The sequence below is a fragment of the Stegodyphus dumicola genome, chromosome 2, assembly GCF_044657685.1.
Source record: "Stegodyphus dumicola isolate Sdum_Otavi_A_Nest chromosome 2, ASM4465768v1".
Lineage (NCBI taxonomy): Eukaryota > Metazoa > Arthropoda > Arachnida > Araneae > Eresidae > Stegodyphus > Stegodyphus dumicola.
The window spans coordinates 108,417,663-108,435,249 of NC_140769.1; the positions used below are offsets into that span (position 1 = coordinate 108,417,663).

The following is a 17,587-nucleotide window of genomic DNA, read 5'->3' on the forward strand; positions in this document are numbered from 1 at the left end:
ACAGTTGATTAATTTTTTTCACGTTTCACCCACTGACATCAATGGATCTAATATAAATAATTAGAGAAAAATATGTTTAATATTTATTGGAGATAGCTTAAATGATTGTAAAATGAGCGCGATACTTCGAATCGATAAAAGCACGATGTAAACACAAATCACGAGGCGGAACGTCCTCAGAATAGTGCATGGCTACAGAGAGCTTCGGAGACAGCTGTCAAAAGCAGCATAGCAACCCTGTCTGATGCCGTTAGATATTAGAACTCGCCATCATGCTCGCTCCTCCTGTTTTCTCCAATCAGAGAAGACCTTCTGGAACATGTGTTCAGTCTCGACCAATGGCTTTCTTGATAGTTCAAATGTCTCTGTCTCTTTGTCCTAGGATTTTGGAGAATGTAAACTTTGATATTTTCCCTCGTATTTAATGATTTTCTTATTAAATATTTGTCATAGCTTAGAATTAATTATGCCTTTGACAGCTATTTAACTCCTTCGCACTGTTAGACTGGATTTTTAAGTAAGTATTCATTGTTCATCACGTGTTTTAATGTCACTGACCAACCACAGCCGTGGTACTAAATTTTTAAAATTAAACATAAATATTAGCTGTCGTCGCCAGTTTGCATAAAATATTATTTAATTGAATACAAACTACTGTTCTGATGGTGATAGTTAACCTTTTCTATTTCACTAATTTGTATAATGCTGTATTGTGTTTCTTAAACATAGGTATTTCGAAAATGGTTGAAAATATCGTTGTCATCGTGTAATGTTTATATCCCAAATGGTAAGATTTAAAAAATTCTTTTGTCAAAATAAATTTTTTGGAATCAGTAAGATGGCACAATATGCTACTTTATGCTATTATTCAGCCTGGTAAATGTTCATTTTACTGTGCTTCATGTATCTATTAATACTGTTTATGTAATTCTTGGTTTCCACAGTGAGTATTCTCTGTTAGAGAAGACTTCTTAATTGTTTTTAAATGGGTTGATATGAATTTCATTACGATTTCGTATCAGTAAAATATAATTGAAATTATATATTTCGTGAAATGTTCCAGTGAAATTCTTATAATTTTAATTAAATGTTTAGTTGAAATACATGGAAAGTAGTGTACTTTATTTTTGTTGCTGATTTGAAATAAATATTGTGTAATTTTGTGACTTAATTGCATCAGAATTATAAAAAGGTATTAATGGCACATAGAAGCAAATTTAAAAACAAATTGGTAAAGAATTATCAATATGTGTTTTGGTATTGTGTGAATTATCAATATGCATGTTTTGATATGGAAATCATTTTATAAATTGACATGTAAATAAACTGAATTATATGAGTACTTTAATAACATTTGTATCTGTTCTGAGTTTAGTTTTTGAAATTTAGTTATATATTATTGTATTCATAACTTAGAAATACTTCAGAATGTTACTTTTTTTCTGGAATGCGGGTATTGTTATATAATAAACACAAATTCATATTACTTTAATAAATTTAATAATAATTTGATAGAATTTTTGATGATTTTTTGTTAAATATTTGGTAAATATTTCCTGGCATGTAATGAAATGTTGATATTTAAGTGCAATTTATCGTAAGAAGTAAATTATTATGCGAGAGTTTTTGTTAAAAGAAAGATTTCTTTTGAACCTTCGGTATATTATTAAGTAATATCTAGTACTGTTATAGAAATTTACTTGTAAGTACTCAGGAAGTTAATTGCTGTTCAAACCAAGTCCTTACTTACCAGAACATTCTCATTATAATCTTGTTTTTAGCCATGCATATGAAATGAAATTCTTATAATTATGTATAATCGTATCCCATTTTTAAAATTCTCATTAAATCTTGATAGACATTTATTTCTAAAAATAAAAGTTTACAAAAGATTTAAAATTGTCCACATTTTTCATTTAATGCAAAGTAGTAGTCTACTAATTTACTATTGTCACGGCAATTATGTCTTGGAAGCAAAATTCAAATTAATGATTATACTTAACTTTATGAATGTTTATCATCAGTGCATGTTTTGTAAAAGAGAAATATTTATGTGTACCAGAAAATTGTTAGATTATATTATTACGTAATGTCAGATAAGAGAAATATTCCGAATAATGAAAATATAAATATTTTATCCTATATGCTAAGAATTTTTGTGGACCAGTATACTTTTGAAAACTGTGATTTATGAAAATATTGATAAATGGGAATGCTTTTTAAATTATCCTTGTTTCTTGATTTTGGATTATTTACACATAAATAACTCAAATATTAAGAATTCTTAATACAAGATATTATATTTCAAATATGCTGAATAAGTTATATCAATACGCTGAATCAAGTTAATTATATATTTACATTAATGGGTACTTCCATAATTATAGCGGCCCCCAAAATTTAATTGCATATCAACTGAGATGTAGCATGTAGTGTAAGAACACGTGGTGAGATTTTGTCAAGTTATCTCGGTTGATTAGCGATTCAGTCTTGGGGTCTCTTATAAGAAGAAAGGGCTCTAGTGTAGAATTGGGTGCCCCTTCAATTAGCGACAATTTTTTTCAAATTTCGGCGATGAAACCTCACTTCTGGTTACCATGATAGTTTTAACTTTGTTTTAGCTTCCTGATTTTATTTAAATGAAAATAGATTGATGTGTACATGGACAAATTTAAGTGAGTGCGCAATGCCTAGTTTGTGCAATTCTAGGATGTTTTTTTAAGTGAAAACAGATCAATGTGTACATGGACACAGAGTTTGTGTAATTCTTTGACGTCTTATTTTGATTTTGTATAGTGGCCACCTTGAATTGTGCCTTCCTGGTGCCGATCTTGGCGTCAAAAAAGAATTGCCAAAAAACAAGGGGCACCCAATTGTAAACTTTTACCGAAGGAAGTATCCATAATGTTATCCATGATTATTTTATGTTTCTAGAACATAATTTTTATTGTTGCTTACTCTTTCTTTTTCATTACTTTTTCTTTTTTGAAGTTTACATGTTCTGTTCTTGCTGTATTATGAAGTTTTGTTTTTCTAGAAAAAGTTTAGGTATTGTTGGCCTCTCGTGACAAATAATTTTTGCTTTATCATTATCAGGCTCATTGTCTAAATTTTTTTTGGTCTCCATTTCATACATAGAAATACTTATGTCAGTAACTCAATTGTCAGGTAATGGGAGCCTCATCTTTGAAAGTTATTCAGTCTAAAATATTATCTTTTCTTAAATATTCAAGGAAATCTGAAGTTTCATTTTTTTCAAGCAGAAACAATTCTGCTGCTATTGTGTCGGATAACAAATCCTGAAAAGTTATTTTCAGTTCAAAAGCGCAACGATGGTTTACAAACAGTTTTTTTTAATAACTCGGGGGGGGGGGGGAATATTTCATTAACAGGCATGAGACAAAAAAAAAAAAAAAAAAAAAAAAAAAAATCATGTATTAATTCACTAATGAATGAAGCTGCAGTGTTATTCAAACTCAAAAGTAATTAAAATCAGTGTATACTTTTTTATGATAATTCTTTTAGGCGTATGCTGCTCAAGTGGGTAGCTTTCAAAGAAATAATATAGCAAATATTAAAAAAAATATTGCACCCCTAATTCTGTGTTAGAATTCTAAAAATCTGCTGCTGGTAAATCTTCGGATTATGGTAACTTGGCAATTTTTTTGTGAAAATTTGGCGACCAGGTTAATTATTCAACATTTTTTCCAACAATCTGCTAGCCGAATTACGCTTATGCTAGAACTTTTATGGAACAAAAGTGCTTAATCATGATGAAGATTACGTGCGAAATTGTTTCTAAGTGCTTATTAGCTAAAATCACAAACGGAATTTTCCAGAACGTCCATTTTCACCAGATTTCTTGCACCACCATTCAAACTTATCTGTAATATCCTTCCTTTCACACAATCTCATTTCATTCCCACATGTTGGACATTCATACTTATCTGCAATTAATCCTACACTCATACACCACTCAAGCAACTCTTTTGGATGATCGATCACATAAATGCAATATAAATTTGGAATTTACTTTAGAGAGGGTCATGGGATCCAAATAGTAAGCAACACTGTTTCACACAAGATATAAGATAGAATGTACTTCTCAGATTATTGCTAAAATCTTAGCTACTAACCTTTATCACCTTACCAAAATGTCGCCAAACTACCTGTTACCATATTCCAAAGATTAACCCTGCTGTTTTGTAATATTTTGTGAATTTGCTCTTGAGTTTTACATCGCATAAGTGTGAAGAAAGCGATGCTGATTATTAACCACTTGCGCTATGACTTGGCACGTACGTCGAGATGTTTTTGTCTCAAACTGCGAGCGACGTGAACACCACGTCGATAGGCATTTATCGCAAAAATGAAAATAAAGTGGTGCACACGTCGTCTAACAACGAGATTGTTTATTTCTCGAGTTACAGCTCTGGATTGCACTCGCAGACGCAGAGCGGCGTAAATGAGACACTTTACCACTTGTTATATTGTAGCGCACAGCACCACAACCGTGAAGTTTAGTCATAGTGCAAGTGGTTAAAGCTAAAAAGAAGAAGAAAAAAAAAAGTTAGCAGGAATGAGTCTAAGAGCAGATTAGGAATCTGCAATGCTCAGCAAGAGCATAAAAAAACTTTTAACAAAATCTTCTGGTGTAATGTTAAAATCTGAATACTTTCAGGTTTTCTTTCTTTTTCTTATGATCTTTTTTCATAACCTTCCTTCCATTAGGATTATGTTTAGATGATTAATGAATAAAAATTTTAAAAAAGTTTGAAATAAATTAATACAGTCAATAGTTGTTAATCCGGACTCGTCGGGACTTTGGCGATTCCGGACTATCGATTTTTCCGGATTATAGATCATCAGTTTAAATCTGGTAAGATGGCATGCAGAAATTATAAAATTAAAAATATTAAACCGTAATTTATGAAATAAAGAACAATTATGATCTAAAGGGTATCAAAATTTTCAAAAAAAAAAAAAAAAAAAAAAGCTTAATATTTATTTGTTTACTTTATTAAACATTTCTTTCAATGTAAGTTGTTTAAGTTGCTTTGTTTTATGTGATAATACTTTCTCTTTACTTTATCGGAAGCGAATTATAATGACGAGGAATTTGATTTAAATCGTATCAAAGACGGAGTACACCAAGATGAAATATACATTTAGTAAGGAATTATAAGCCAAATAAAATAAAAACATCTGCCCTGAAGATAAGGATAGTGCTGACAGATCAATACCTTTCAATTCATTGCGCGTTGCAGCGTTTCGGCTGCCCCCCCCCCCCCACCGGGCCGCAGAGCAGCGTGAAATTGATAAACAGATTTTTGAATGGTTTGAGGAACGAAGGATATGCCTTTATCCATTTTTTGCAGCAATTCCACTTTTGTTTAATGGACTTTTAAACATACTTTCGCTTTGTAGATCCTTTACATATTCGGAAATTCTATTTGACATAATCGAAAGTTCAAGCTTACTTTTACAAAATTGCTCTAACAGTCTGCAAAAAATAATAAGCTGGATCCAATTCGAAGATTAAGGAAAAACGCAATCTGCAACATTAACTGAATTAGATAATTTTAGCTTAGCTTATACCATCCGTTATACATTAAACGTGCAATCGTAAACGTATTACGCGCATGCGCACATGCAAATTCGTAGCCATAAAAGTCTTACGCGCATGCGTCGACTGCGCAGAAAGTTTGTAGCTTTGAAGTCCGGATTATGGGTGTCCGAATTAACGACTTTTGACTGTATATACAGCACAAAGTTCGAAATCCAGATGTTCAATATCAGAAATGTTCTAAAAATCCAGATCAGAAGCAATATTATTTTTTTTTTAAATTGTTGTTGTATAATTTATGTATGCACATTTACTGTTTTTTCATAATGTGGAGAGTCTTAATTTGACTTCAGCGCTAAATAAAATATCTCCGTATTGAAGAAACAGTCATTCATTAGCTTAAATTGTAATAATGATAATAATTTGGCCTAGTTATTTATTGGTCTAAACTGTATGATTTGGCTCCACAGTCATCATTTTGCTTAGTATACACCTCAAACTGAAACATTCTATATCATATTTCGATGTAGATTGATTGTATTGTGTTGATTTTACATTTACTGAATAATAGAGTCAAAAGTCTTTAATCTAGACGTCCATAATCTGGACCTCAAAGCTATAAACTTTCTGCGCTATAAACACATAATGCATTTACGCATGCGTGTTTAATGTATAACGGATGGTATAAGCTAAGCTAAAATGATCTAATTATCTATTTCAGTTAATGTTGCAGATTGCGTTGTTCCTTAATCTTCTAATTGGATCCGGCTTATTATTTTTTGCAGACTGTTAGAGCAATTTTATAAAAGTAAGCTTGAATTTTTGATTATGTCAAAAAAAATTTCCGATTTTGGAGCTGCCAAGGGATCTACAAAGCGAAAGCATGTTTCGATGCCCATCAAACAAAAAGTAGAATTGCTGCAAAAAATGGATAAAGGCATAACCTTTGTTTCTCTAACCATTCCGAAATCAATTTCACGCTGCTCTGTGTGTGTGGGGGGGAACGATGCAGCGCGCAATGAACTGGAAGTTACTCTGTCAACACTATCCGAATCTTCAGGGCAGATGTTTTTATTTTATTCAGCTTATAATTTCTTACTAAATGTAGTAAGTCAAAAGTCCCGACGAGTCCGGATTATAGATCATCAGTTTAACTCGAGTAACATGGCATGCAGAAATTACAAAATTAAAAATATGAAACCGTAATTTATGAAATAAAGAACAATTATGATCTAAAGGGTATCAAAATTTACAAAAAGAAAAAGCTTAATATTTATTTGTTTACTTTATTAAACATTTCTTTCAATGTAAGTTGTTTAAGTTGCTTCATTTTGTGTGATAATACTTTCTCTTTAATTCTATAAACAGACATAATTTCTTGTTCAGTTACAAAGTTCCGCTGTTCAAGTCCTATAATTGCTGTGTCGAGAATACCAACTAATTTGTCATTCGAAATGTTTTCGTTTTCAATAACCTCTCTGCACTTTCTTCACTCTCGGAAGTGAATTATAATGACGAGGAACTTGATTTAAATCATATCAAAATAGTTCATTAACAGGCATGAGACATAAAGCAAAAAAAATAAAGAAAATCATGTATTAATTCACTAATGAATGAAGCTGCAGTGTTATTCAAACTCAAAAGTAATTAAAATCAGTTTATACTTTTTTTATGATAATTCTTTTAGGCGTATGCTACTCAAGTGGGTAGCTTTCAAAGAAATAATATAGCAAATATTAAAAAAAATATTGCACCCCTAATTCTGTGTTAGAATTCTAAAAATCTGCTGCTGGTAAATCTTCGGATTATGGTAACTTGGCAATTTTTTTGTGAAAATTTGGCGACCAGGTTAATTATTCAACATTTTTTCCAACAATCTGCTAGCCGAATTACGCTTATGCTAGAACTTTTATGGAACAAAAGTGCTTAATCATGATGAAGATTACGTGCGAAATTGTTTCTAAGTGCTTATTAGCTAAAATCACAAACGGAATTTTCCAGAACGTCCATTTTCACCAGATTTCTTGCACCACCATTCAAACTTATCTGTAATATCCTTCCTTTCACACAATCTCATTTCATTCCCACATGTTGGACATTCATACTTATCTGCAATTAATCCTACACTCATACACCACTCAAGCAACTCTTTTGGATGATCGATCACATAAATGCAATATAAATTTGGAATTTACTTTAGAGAGGGTCATGGGATCCAAATAGTAAGCAACACTGTTTCACACAAGATATAAGATAGAATGTACTTCTCAGATTATTGCTAAAATCTTAGCTACTAACCTTTATCACCTTACCAAAATGTCGCCAAACTACCTGTTACCATATTCCAAAGATTAACCCTGCTGTTTTGTAATATTTTGTGAATTTGCTCTTGAGTTTTACATCGCATAAGTGTGAAGAAAGCGATGCTGATTATTAACCACTTGCGCTATAAAGACTTGGCACGTACGTCGAGATGTTTTTGTCTCAAACTGCGAGCGACGTGAACACCACGTCGATAGGCATTTATCGCAAAAATGAAAGTAAAGTGGTGCACACGTCGTCTAACAACGAGATTGTTTATTTCTCGAGTTACAGCTCTGGATTGCACTCGCAGACGCAGAGCGGCGTAAATGAGACACTTTACCACTTGTTATATTGTAGCGCACAGCACCACAACCGTGAAGTTTAGTCATAGTGCAAGTGGTTAAAGCTAAAAAGAAGAAGAAAAAAAAAAAGTTAGCAGGAATGAGTCTAAGAGCAGATTAGGAATCTGCAATGCTCAGCAAGAGCATAAAAAAACTTTTAACAAAATCTTCTGGTGTAATGTTAAAATCTGAATACTTTCAGGTTTTCTTTCTTTTTCTTATGATCTTTTTTCATAACCTTCCTTCCATTAGGATTATGTTTAGATGATTAATGAATAAAAATTTTAAAAAAGTTTGAAATAAATTAATACAGTCAATAGTTGTTAATCCGGACTCGTCGGGACTTTGGCGATTCCGGACTATCGATTTTTCCGGATTATAGATCATCAGTTTAAATCTGGTAAGATGGCATGCAGAAATTATAAAATTAAAAATATTAAACCGTAATTTATGAAATAAAGAACAATTATGATCTAAAGGGTATCAAAATTTTCAAAAAAAAAAAAAAAAAAAAAAAAAAAAAGCTTAATATTTATTTGTTTACTTTATTAAACATTTCTTTCAATGTAAGTTGTTTAAGTTGCTTTGTTTTATGTGATAATACTTTCTCTTTACTTTATCGGAAGCGAATTATAATGACGAGGAATTTGATTTAAATCGCATCAAAGACGGAGTACACCAAGATGAAATATACATTTAGTAAGGAATTATAAGCCAAATAAAATAAAAACATCTGCCCTGAAGATAAGGATGGTGCTGACAGATCAATACCTTTCAATTCATTGCGCGTTGCAGCGTTTCGGCTGCCCCCCCCCCCACCGGGCCGCAGAGCAGCGTGAAATTGATAAACAGATTTTTGAATGGTTTGAGGAACGAAGGATATGCCTTTATCCATTTTTTGCAGCAATTCCACTTTTGTTTAATGGACTTTTAAACATACTTTCGCTTTGTAGATCCTTTACATATTCGGAAATTCTATTTGACATAATCGAAAGTTCAAGCTTACTTTTACAAAATTGCTCTAACAGTCTGCAAAAAATAATAAGCTGGATCCAATTCGAAGATTAAGGAACAACGCAATCTGCAACATTAACTGAATTAGATAATTTTAGCTTAGCTTATACCATCCGTTATACATTAAACGTGCAATCGTAAACGTATTACGCGCATGCGCACATGCAAATTCGTAGCCATAAAAGTCTTACGCGCATGCGTCGACTGCGCAGAAAGTTTGTAGCTTTGAAGTCCGGATTATGGGTGTCCGAATTAACGACTTTTGACTGTATATACAGCACAAAGTTCGAAATCCAGATGTTCAATATCAGAAATGTTCTAAAAATCCAGATCAGAAGCAATATTATTTTTTTTTTAAATTGTTGTTGTATAATTTATGTATGCACATTTACTGTTTTTTCATAATGTGGAGAGTCTTAATTTGACTTCAGCGCTAAATAAAATATCTCCGTATTGAAGAAACAGTCATTCATTAGCTTAAATTGTAATAATGATAATAATTTGGCCTAGTTATTTATTGGTTTAAACTGTATGATTTGGCTCCACAGTCATCATTTTGCTTAGTATACACCTCAAACTGAAACATTCTATATCATATTTCGATGTAGATTGATTGTATTGTGTTGATTTTACATTTACTGAATAATAGAGTCAAAAGTCTTTAATCTAGACGTCCATAATCTGGACCTCAAAGCTACAAACTTTCTGCGCTATAAACACATAATGCATTTACGCATGCGTGTTTAATGTATAACGGATGGTATAAGCTAAGCTAAAATGATCTAATTATCTATTTCAGTTAATGTTGCAGATTGCGTTGTTCCTTAATCTTCTAATTGGATCAGGCTTATTATTTTTTGCAGACTGTTAGAGCAATTTTATAAAAGTAAGCTTGAATTTTTGATTATGTCAAAAAAAATTTCCGATTTTGGAGCTGCCAAGGGATCTACAAAGCGAAAGCATGTTTCGATGCCCATCAAACAAAAAGTAGAATTGCTGCAAAAAATGGATAAAGGCATAACCTTTGTTTCTCTAACCATTCCGAAATCAATTTCACGCTGCTCTGTGTGTGTGTGGGGGGGGAACGATGCAGCGCGCAATGAACTGGAAGTTACTCTGTCAACACTATCCGAATCTTCAGGGCAGATGTTTTTATTTTATTCAGCTTATAATTTCTTACTAAATGTAGTAAGTCAAAAGTCGCGACGAGTCCGGATTATAGATCATCAGTTTAACTCGAGTAACATGGCATGCAGAAATTACAAAATTAAAAATATGAAACCGTAATTTATGAAATAAAGAACAATTATGATCTAAAGGGTATCAAAATTTACAAAAAGAAAAAGCTTAATATTTATTTGTTTACTTTATTAAACATTTCTTTCAATGTAAGTTGTTTAAGTTGCTTCATTTTGTGTGATAATACTTTCTCTTTAATTCTATAAACAGACATAATTTCTTGTTCAGTTACAAAGTTCCGCTGTTCAAGTCCTATAATTGCTGTGTCGAGAATACCAACTAATTTGTCATTCGAAATGTTTTCGTTTTCAATAACCTCTCTGCACTTTCTTCACTCTCGGAAGTGAATTATAATGACGAGGAACTTGATTTAAATCATATCAAAATAGTTCATTAACAGGCATGAGACATAAAGCAAAAAAAATAAAGAAAATCATGTATTAATTCACTAATGAATGAAGCTGCAGTGTTATTCAAACTCAAAAGTAATTAAAATCAGTTTATACTTTTTTTATGATAATTCCTTTAGGCAATCTGCAACATTAACTGAATTCAGATAATTTTAGCTTAGCTAATACCATCCGTTATACATTAAACGCGCATGTGTAAACGTATTATGCGCTTGCCAGGGTTGCCACGCTACCTGGAAGTCAGGGAATTCGAAAATTGACCAAAAAATTCAGGGAAAAGTCAGGGAATTTAAGTATTTTTGTCAAAATCTGGAAAAGTCAGGGAAGTTCATACCATGATCCCGCCAAAAAAAGCGATTTTTGCGCTGACGTCGGAAGAGATAACTTTTTTGGCGAATTGCGTGTCACATGAGTGTCATTCGGGCAGCTGGCATAGAGCCAATTTTCGCAGCTCCAATTTGATAGTCTTTTAGAAAGGCAAAGCAAGTTTCCCGCAACTTTTGGTTTCCAGTATTCTCGAGAATCGCATGTGCAGTGCATGAACTAAAGAAAGTACCTGTTCTCGTATAAAACAAAATGGGTTTAATCTTAGTATACGGTACCATGGAGGTTAGAATCAAAGAATATGTATTGTAAAGAAGGAAAACCTTTCTGCAACAGACGTGGCTCCGTTCCATCATAGAGGGAAACAGCTGTGCATGCATGATATATCTGCTGCCAAAGCTCGGAACCGGTGTCGAAGTTCGAAGGTCACGTTATCAAGAGTTCATTAAATGAATATCCTTTAAAATTTCTGTTTATTTCTCGAGTTACAGCTCTGGATTGCACTCGCAGATGCGGAGCGGCATAAATGAGACACTTTACCGCTTGCTATATTGTAGCGCACGGCACCGCAACCGTGAAGTTTAGTCTTAGCGCAAGTGGTTAAACTCTAAAGGAAAAGAAAATATTTTTTGGTGCAAGTAAATTAATTCATGGGTTAGTAATTTTCAGGGGGGGGGAACTACGAAAATCCGTTTTTAAAATTATTGCGAAAAATCTAAGAAGAAACGTCCTTTGATAAAACCTTTCTTCTTGAATTTTTCGCAGTAATTTAAAAACAGATTTTCGTAGCTTTCTTTTTGTCAAAGAACGTTTCTTCTTAACACGTTTCTCAATTTCCGGTACACATCGCGGAGAGGGAAATTCTGGCCGCCAGGTTCCGTCGCCAAATCCCTTGGCATATTTTCCCTCCGCATTCTAGCGGCGTAATAGCATTTTACTTGTATGGAACCTTTTCTTCTTTACATAGACCAAAGAATTAGAGATTCTTTGCATAGACGTTCTTTGGTTAGAATAATCTCCATGTATGGTACAATGGGATTTGGCGACATGATGATGCGCAGTAAACGGGTCACTTTGGTCTTGGCGATAATTTTCAAAATCGTGCCAAAGCCTTACCGTATACTAGAATTTTACCGCAAAATCTTTTTCAACTTTTTTTTTTTTTTTTTTAATAAATACCTTGCCATTTTGCAGTAAAATAAAAAAATAGTAATCTGTCATCTAGGCTAACCATGTAATATAACTATATTCGCTAAAATATCGTTGATTATTCTAATTCAATTTTTAATTATCTTTATTTTTATGTTATTCGTATAATTTAATGATGCTTCTTCCCTCTAAATTTATTTATTATTAGTAAATAATATTTCCAAATTTCAGGAAATTTTCTCTGGCATAATCTTGAAATTAATTCTAGCAGTATGATGACATACCATCACGAAATTTAATGCACATATTTTTTCCTTATGTATGCTGCGAAATAAATATAAAATACCTCAATTTATTAAAATAGATTTCTTTCTTTCGTTTAGCTGCAGAATGTCTGCAAAAAAAAGCCTTATTTTATTCCAGATTGGGAAGATTCTAATCTCAATCTTCAATGGAGAAAACAACAACTATTATAATTATATTTGTATTTTCAAGTGTTAAGGTGCTTTTTAAGAACATACCTCACACAAATTAAATTTACCTAAAATCTGACCTAACTATTTAGCATTGCGTTGTGATTTATAAGGACCGGATTAGCCTCGTGTTGAACTGGTGATGATCATGAGTAATAATTAAATAAAACATACATTTGTTATCCAATTTATATATCTTAAATTTTATTAAGTTTCTTAGGTGGAAAAGTAAACAAAATTATCAAACAAAGTATACCAAGAATAATTAAGAATAAATGTCCTCTGGGATTTATTGATTAATTAAGTGAATTTGCTACACAATACAAGTAATACCATAATTAATTTACCTCTTAGCGTAGCCAAAGTACATTACGCGAATAGACTTGAATTTTCTTGAAACACACCTGGAAAAGTCAGGGAATTTCATTCTCCTGTTTGATTGGCAACCCTGGCTTGCGTACACGCATATTTGCAGCCGGAAAGGTCTTACGCGCACGCTTAAACGCGTATGCGTCAACGAGACGCATGCGCAGAAAGTTTGTAGCTTTGAGGTCCGGATTATAGATCATTTCAGATTATGGGTGTCCAAATTAACGACTTTTGACTGTCTATGATATGATTTAAATCAAATTCCTCGTCATTATAAATATCACAAATACACATCAAATAGTTTTCTGGTAGCAATTTTCTAATTTCGACTATGCATAATGTATGCTGTACGCATGCGCGAGTTGAAAGAAATATTTAATTAAGTAAACAAAGAAATATTAAGCTTTTTTTGGTAAATTTTGATACCCTTTAGATCATAATTGCTCTTTATTTCATAAATTACGGTTTCATATTTTCAGTTTTATAATTTCTGCATGCCATCTTACCAGATTTAAATTGATGATCTATAATCCGGAAACGCTGAAGTCCCGACGAGTCTGGGTTAAAGACTTTTGACTGTACATTAATTTATAGACATGAGGCCAACCTGATGAATCATTATTTATTATTTTAAAACATGGCAACTTGAGAAATGACTCATTCAGCGACCTGTAAACAATTAAAAAAAATATATATATTAGCAATCCAATACCAAATAGCATAGTAACCTTTTTAATTGACGTTACACTTGGTGATGATTACAGACTTCCAACAAACTGCACTATGAAGTGTTGATTGTATTGACCAGGAGAAGTTTAACAGAAATTTTTTTTCGTATGCAAAAAATAAATTTTGTAAATGATATTCTTAGCAGAAAAATTACGTTCATATAAGTCCAGGACGTGTAATGGCAAACCGCACATTGAGTTGAACAGTGTTAAACGAATGTCGCATACTGCGCATGCCCAGAAACAAATTTGGCGCGATTTGAAAAGAGGATAAATACGGTATGTGGTAGATGTACCGCCATCTGATTGTAAACAAATCCGGCGTTTAAGTCTTCGTAGAGTATATGTGCAATGTAAAGTAATTACTGTGTAAAATTAGATTTTTTTCCTGTACTGCTCCAACAACTGGAAAGTTGAACGATACGATCAAGTTTAAATTCGATTGAAGAGTACACAAAATGGGTAAAGGAAGTAGCGTAAATGCAGATGCTCCAGTGGATAGCGCGAGCTTCAAACCAAATGCTATTGCGAGATTGCTTTCAGGTATGTATATATTTTCCCATTTCAGTAAATTTGATATATTGTATTTTAACACATATACAGTTCATTAACATTTTTTAACATTTCCTAAATTTCTATATAATGTAGCATTAAGAAAGATGTTTTAAGAAATTTGTTTCCTTACTGTTTTAATTTTTTCGAAAAGAAACATCATTTTCGAGAAACTTCAAGAAGAAAGTTATTAGCGTAATTTTATTACAGCTAAAACTGATGCAAGGTACTTGAGTCTTTTATCTCAAAATGTGCTGAAATGTTTTGGTTGAAGTTAATATAAAATAATGTAATGAATTGTGGTATAACTGTAAAGAATTGGTAAAAATAAAATATAATTAGCTCAAATTTACTTAACTCCTTATATTATCAAATATTTATTGAATAGAAAAACCTGTTGAAATATTAAATGTAACAAGTTCTATTTTTAAAAGGCAGATGATTGTACAGCATGTAGGAATTGATGATGATTTTTAATAATCCTAAAGTAATAGTAAAGTCAACAATAAAGTATATTTTGATGTATGTAATTTTCATCAATGATTACATAAAATTGCACTTTGATATAAAGTATGCTTGGATTGTTTTCATGTATGCTATATATTGTTGCAAATTAGTTCTTCATAAAATTGTATATTTCTGCTGTGAAAAAGTATGTATGCAATCATGCAAGTTGTAGGAAAACATGTATGTGTACTGCACATGTACCAGGATGACAAGATAACAATTATGACTGTCAATCATCCTTTACTGACTGTATCTGTCAAGCTGACTACACAGACTATAGTAGCCAAAGATAAGTTGTAGAAAGTGTGTTTCAGAGTTGAATATATGAATTAAAGTTAGTAGGATAATTATTCTTAACTAAATAATAAAAATTAAATAAAACCCCTTATTTCATTTTTTATAAATTCTCTTATTATTATGATGTGATTTCACAACCATTGACCCTCTCCTATTGTTAAATAATTCATTCAGCACTGAACAGCATATTATTTTATTGGTATAAAAAATAATATATTTTGTGTGTATGACCAAGTTATGATCTAAGATTTTTCAATACTTGAATCATCCTTTTAAAGATTTTTATAAAATGATTTTTTTAATTTCAGGCATTGGCACAGTGAATGGCAGCTGAAAAATTTTGACCCTTGTTTCTGGAAGTGAAATGTTAGATGTAAGTAATGATGTCTGAGACCCTTATCACACAACATTTGTTTCACATGAACAACTTGTTTCGGACAATTTTTCTGCCTGGTTTACTATTGAAAGAAAGACATGCAATGTTTTCCTTCCTTTCTAAAAAAATTGCAAATTGTTCGTTTTCAATCAATCAACTATCAGCTTGTTTGTAATGGGGAACCAGTTTCCCATGTTAACCCCAAAGTGATCTATGATAATTGGCTGTTGTGACAAAGCAGAAAAATTCTGCCAAACAGTTATTCTTCCGAAACAAACTGACGTGTGATAGCATCCTTACTGTTAATAATACTGTGAAGCACTTAATTGTATGCTTTGCTAATGAATATGTACTAGGCAATTGTGGTTATTATGAAAGAGGTGAAATTTCAAATACAATTGTTTCAGTTACAATTATTACAGATATTATTTAATTTTGTAATAATGCTAATTAAAAATATGAATTAAGAAAATGCAAAAATTGGTGTATAAGCATACTAAATAGTTCAGAGTAAGACTTGTACTTAATTTATAGTACGCACTCATTCACACATATGATGACTCGTACACTGATATAAATTTGATATGCTTTTATACTGTTTACATGTCTTCTATATTCAGATTTGAATCATCATCTGCCAACAAATTCAGTTAATCAGGCATTGTTGACCTTATTAGTTTCTTGCAGATGTGTGAACTTTGGAAACATTTTTAGATTTAGTGTAGTTTTTGTTTGCTTTTCAGGTTTTCACATAATATTAACTAGAAACATTACCTCTTCATTTTAAAGGTCAAAGAGATAAAATAAAATAAAAAAAAAAAAAAAAAAATTATTTAGTTAATATCAAACCTAAAATGTTCTTTTATTACACAACTATTATTTAAGCCATCCAAATGGGTGTAATATTTTTATAATACTTTTATTTAATTTTCCAGTATATGTTATTGAAGCCATTCAAATCCCACTTGGGCATTTTCAAGCATATTAGTTGTTGAATATTATGTCTGACTGTAAACACACAGGCAAAGTATGTATAATTATTATGTAATTTAACCTATCTTTCCTTCAAATATTTCTTTAAAATTACACGAGACAGGCATACATTTGAGCTTTGATTAACAGACTTAGTGTAGTCGCCATGACGGATAAGAAAACAGATGAATAATAGACCACCCATAATCACCAACATATATTGCAAGGATTTGAGAATAAAGATTGCTTATTAGCATAATAGTGCACTGAATATTAGATATAAAAATTATAGAACTGAAAGATTTGTCATGTATCATCTTTTCTTATTATTATATATATTGAAAATAAGCAGTTTGCTTCTGCAACAGAATAAATATCGAGTGTCTTGAAATGTTTTGTATACCTGGAGCTTTACAGTTCAGTACATTATACAAAGAGCAGTATATATAATGATTATCAGGTCTGTACAGAAATTTTTAATGGAAAATTCTTGTGTATAGATTTAGTTGATATTTCTTATCTTGTGTACAGATTTAGTTGATATTTTGCAAGACACGGCAATATTTTAGACTTTTATTATAATTACCGTGACAAAACAATCATTAGAAAATGATACACGTATGAAAATTATTAATATTACATTATGTAACTTATATTAATAATTTTCATACATGTATATATAATATTTTGGCAGGCACAGGAATGACCAAAGCTTGACAATATAACTACATCATAGGCCAGGCATTGTTATGGCTGGATAGAAGGTTGCAAAATGACGACACAAAGAAGGATTTAGCTTTTTAGATCCCACATCTTTATTCAATTCTCTCAGCAGATCATTTTGCCTTTAGATGAAATTCTCAAAATTATATATTCAATATTGATTTAAACTAAGTAAGATTAAATTTAGACTTTACGTCATATCTGCTTTAACAAAGGAAAGAACAAGATGGAAGGAGCAGCTGC

At 31.6% G+C, this 17,587-nt stretch overlaps 1 protein-coding gene across 2 annotated transcripts in view; it reads left to right on the top strand.

The window, feature by feature from the left end:
* The first annotated feature begins 218 nt into the window (after positions 1-218).
* Positions 219-17,587, top strand: part of jumu (Forkhead box protein N4 jumeau) — a 93,085-nt gene continuing 75,716 nt past the window's right edge. Inside the window, exons 1-2 of one of the 2 annotated variants that reach the window (XM_085811016.1) lie at positions 220-517; positions 730-787. In XM_085811016.1, coding sequence (XP_085667142.1) covers positions 770-787 — 18 coding nt within the window. In that variant the 5' untranslated portion in view covers positions 220-517; positions 730-769. Of the gene's footprint in view, positions 518-729; positions 788-17,587 lie in introns of both variants that reach the window. The other variant, XM_085811017.1, reaches the window with a different exon arrangement.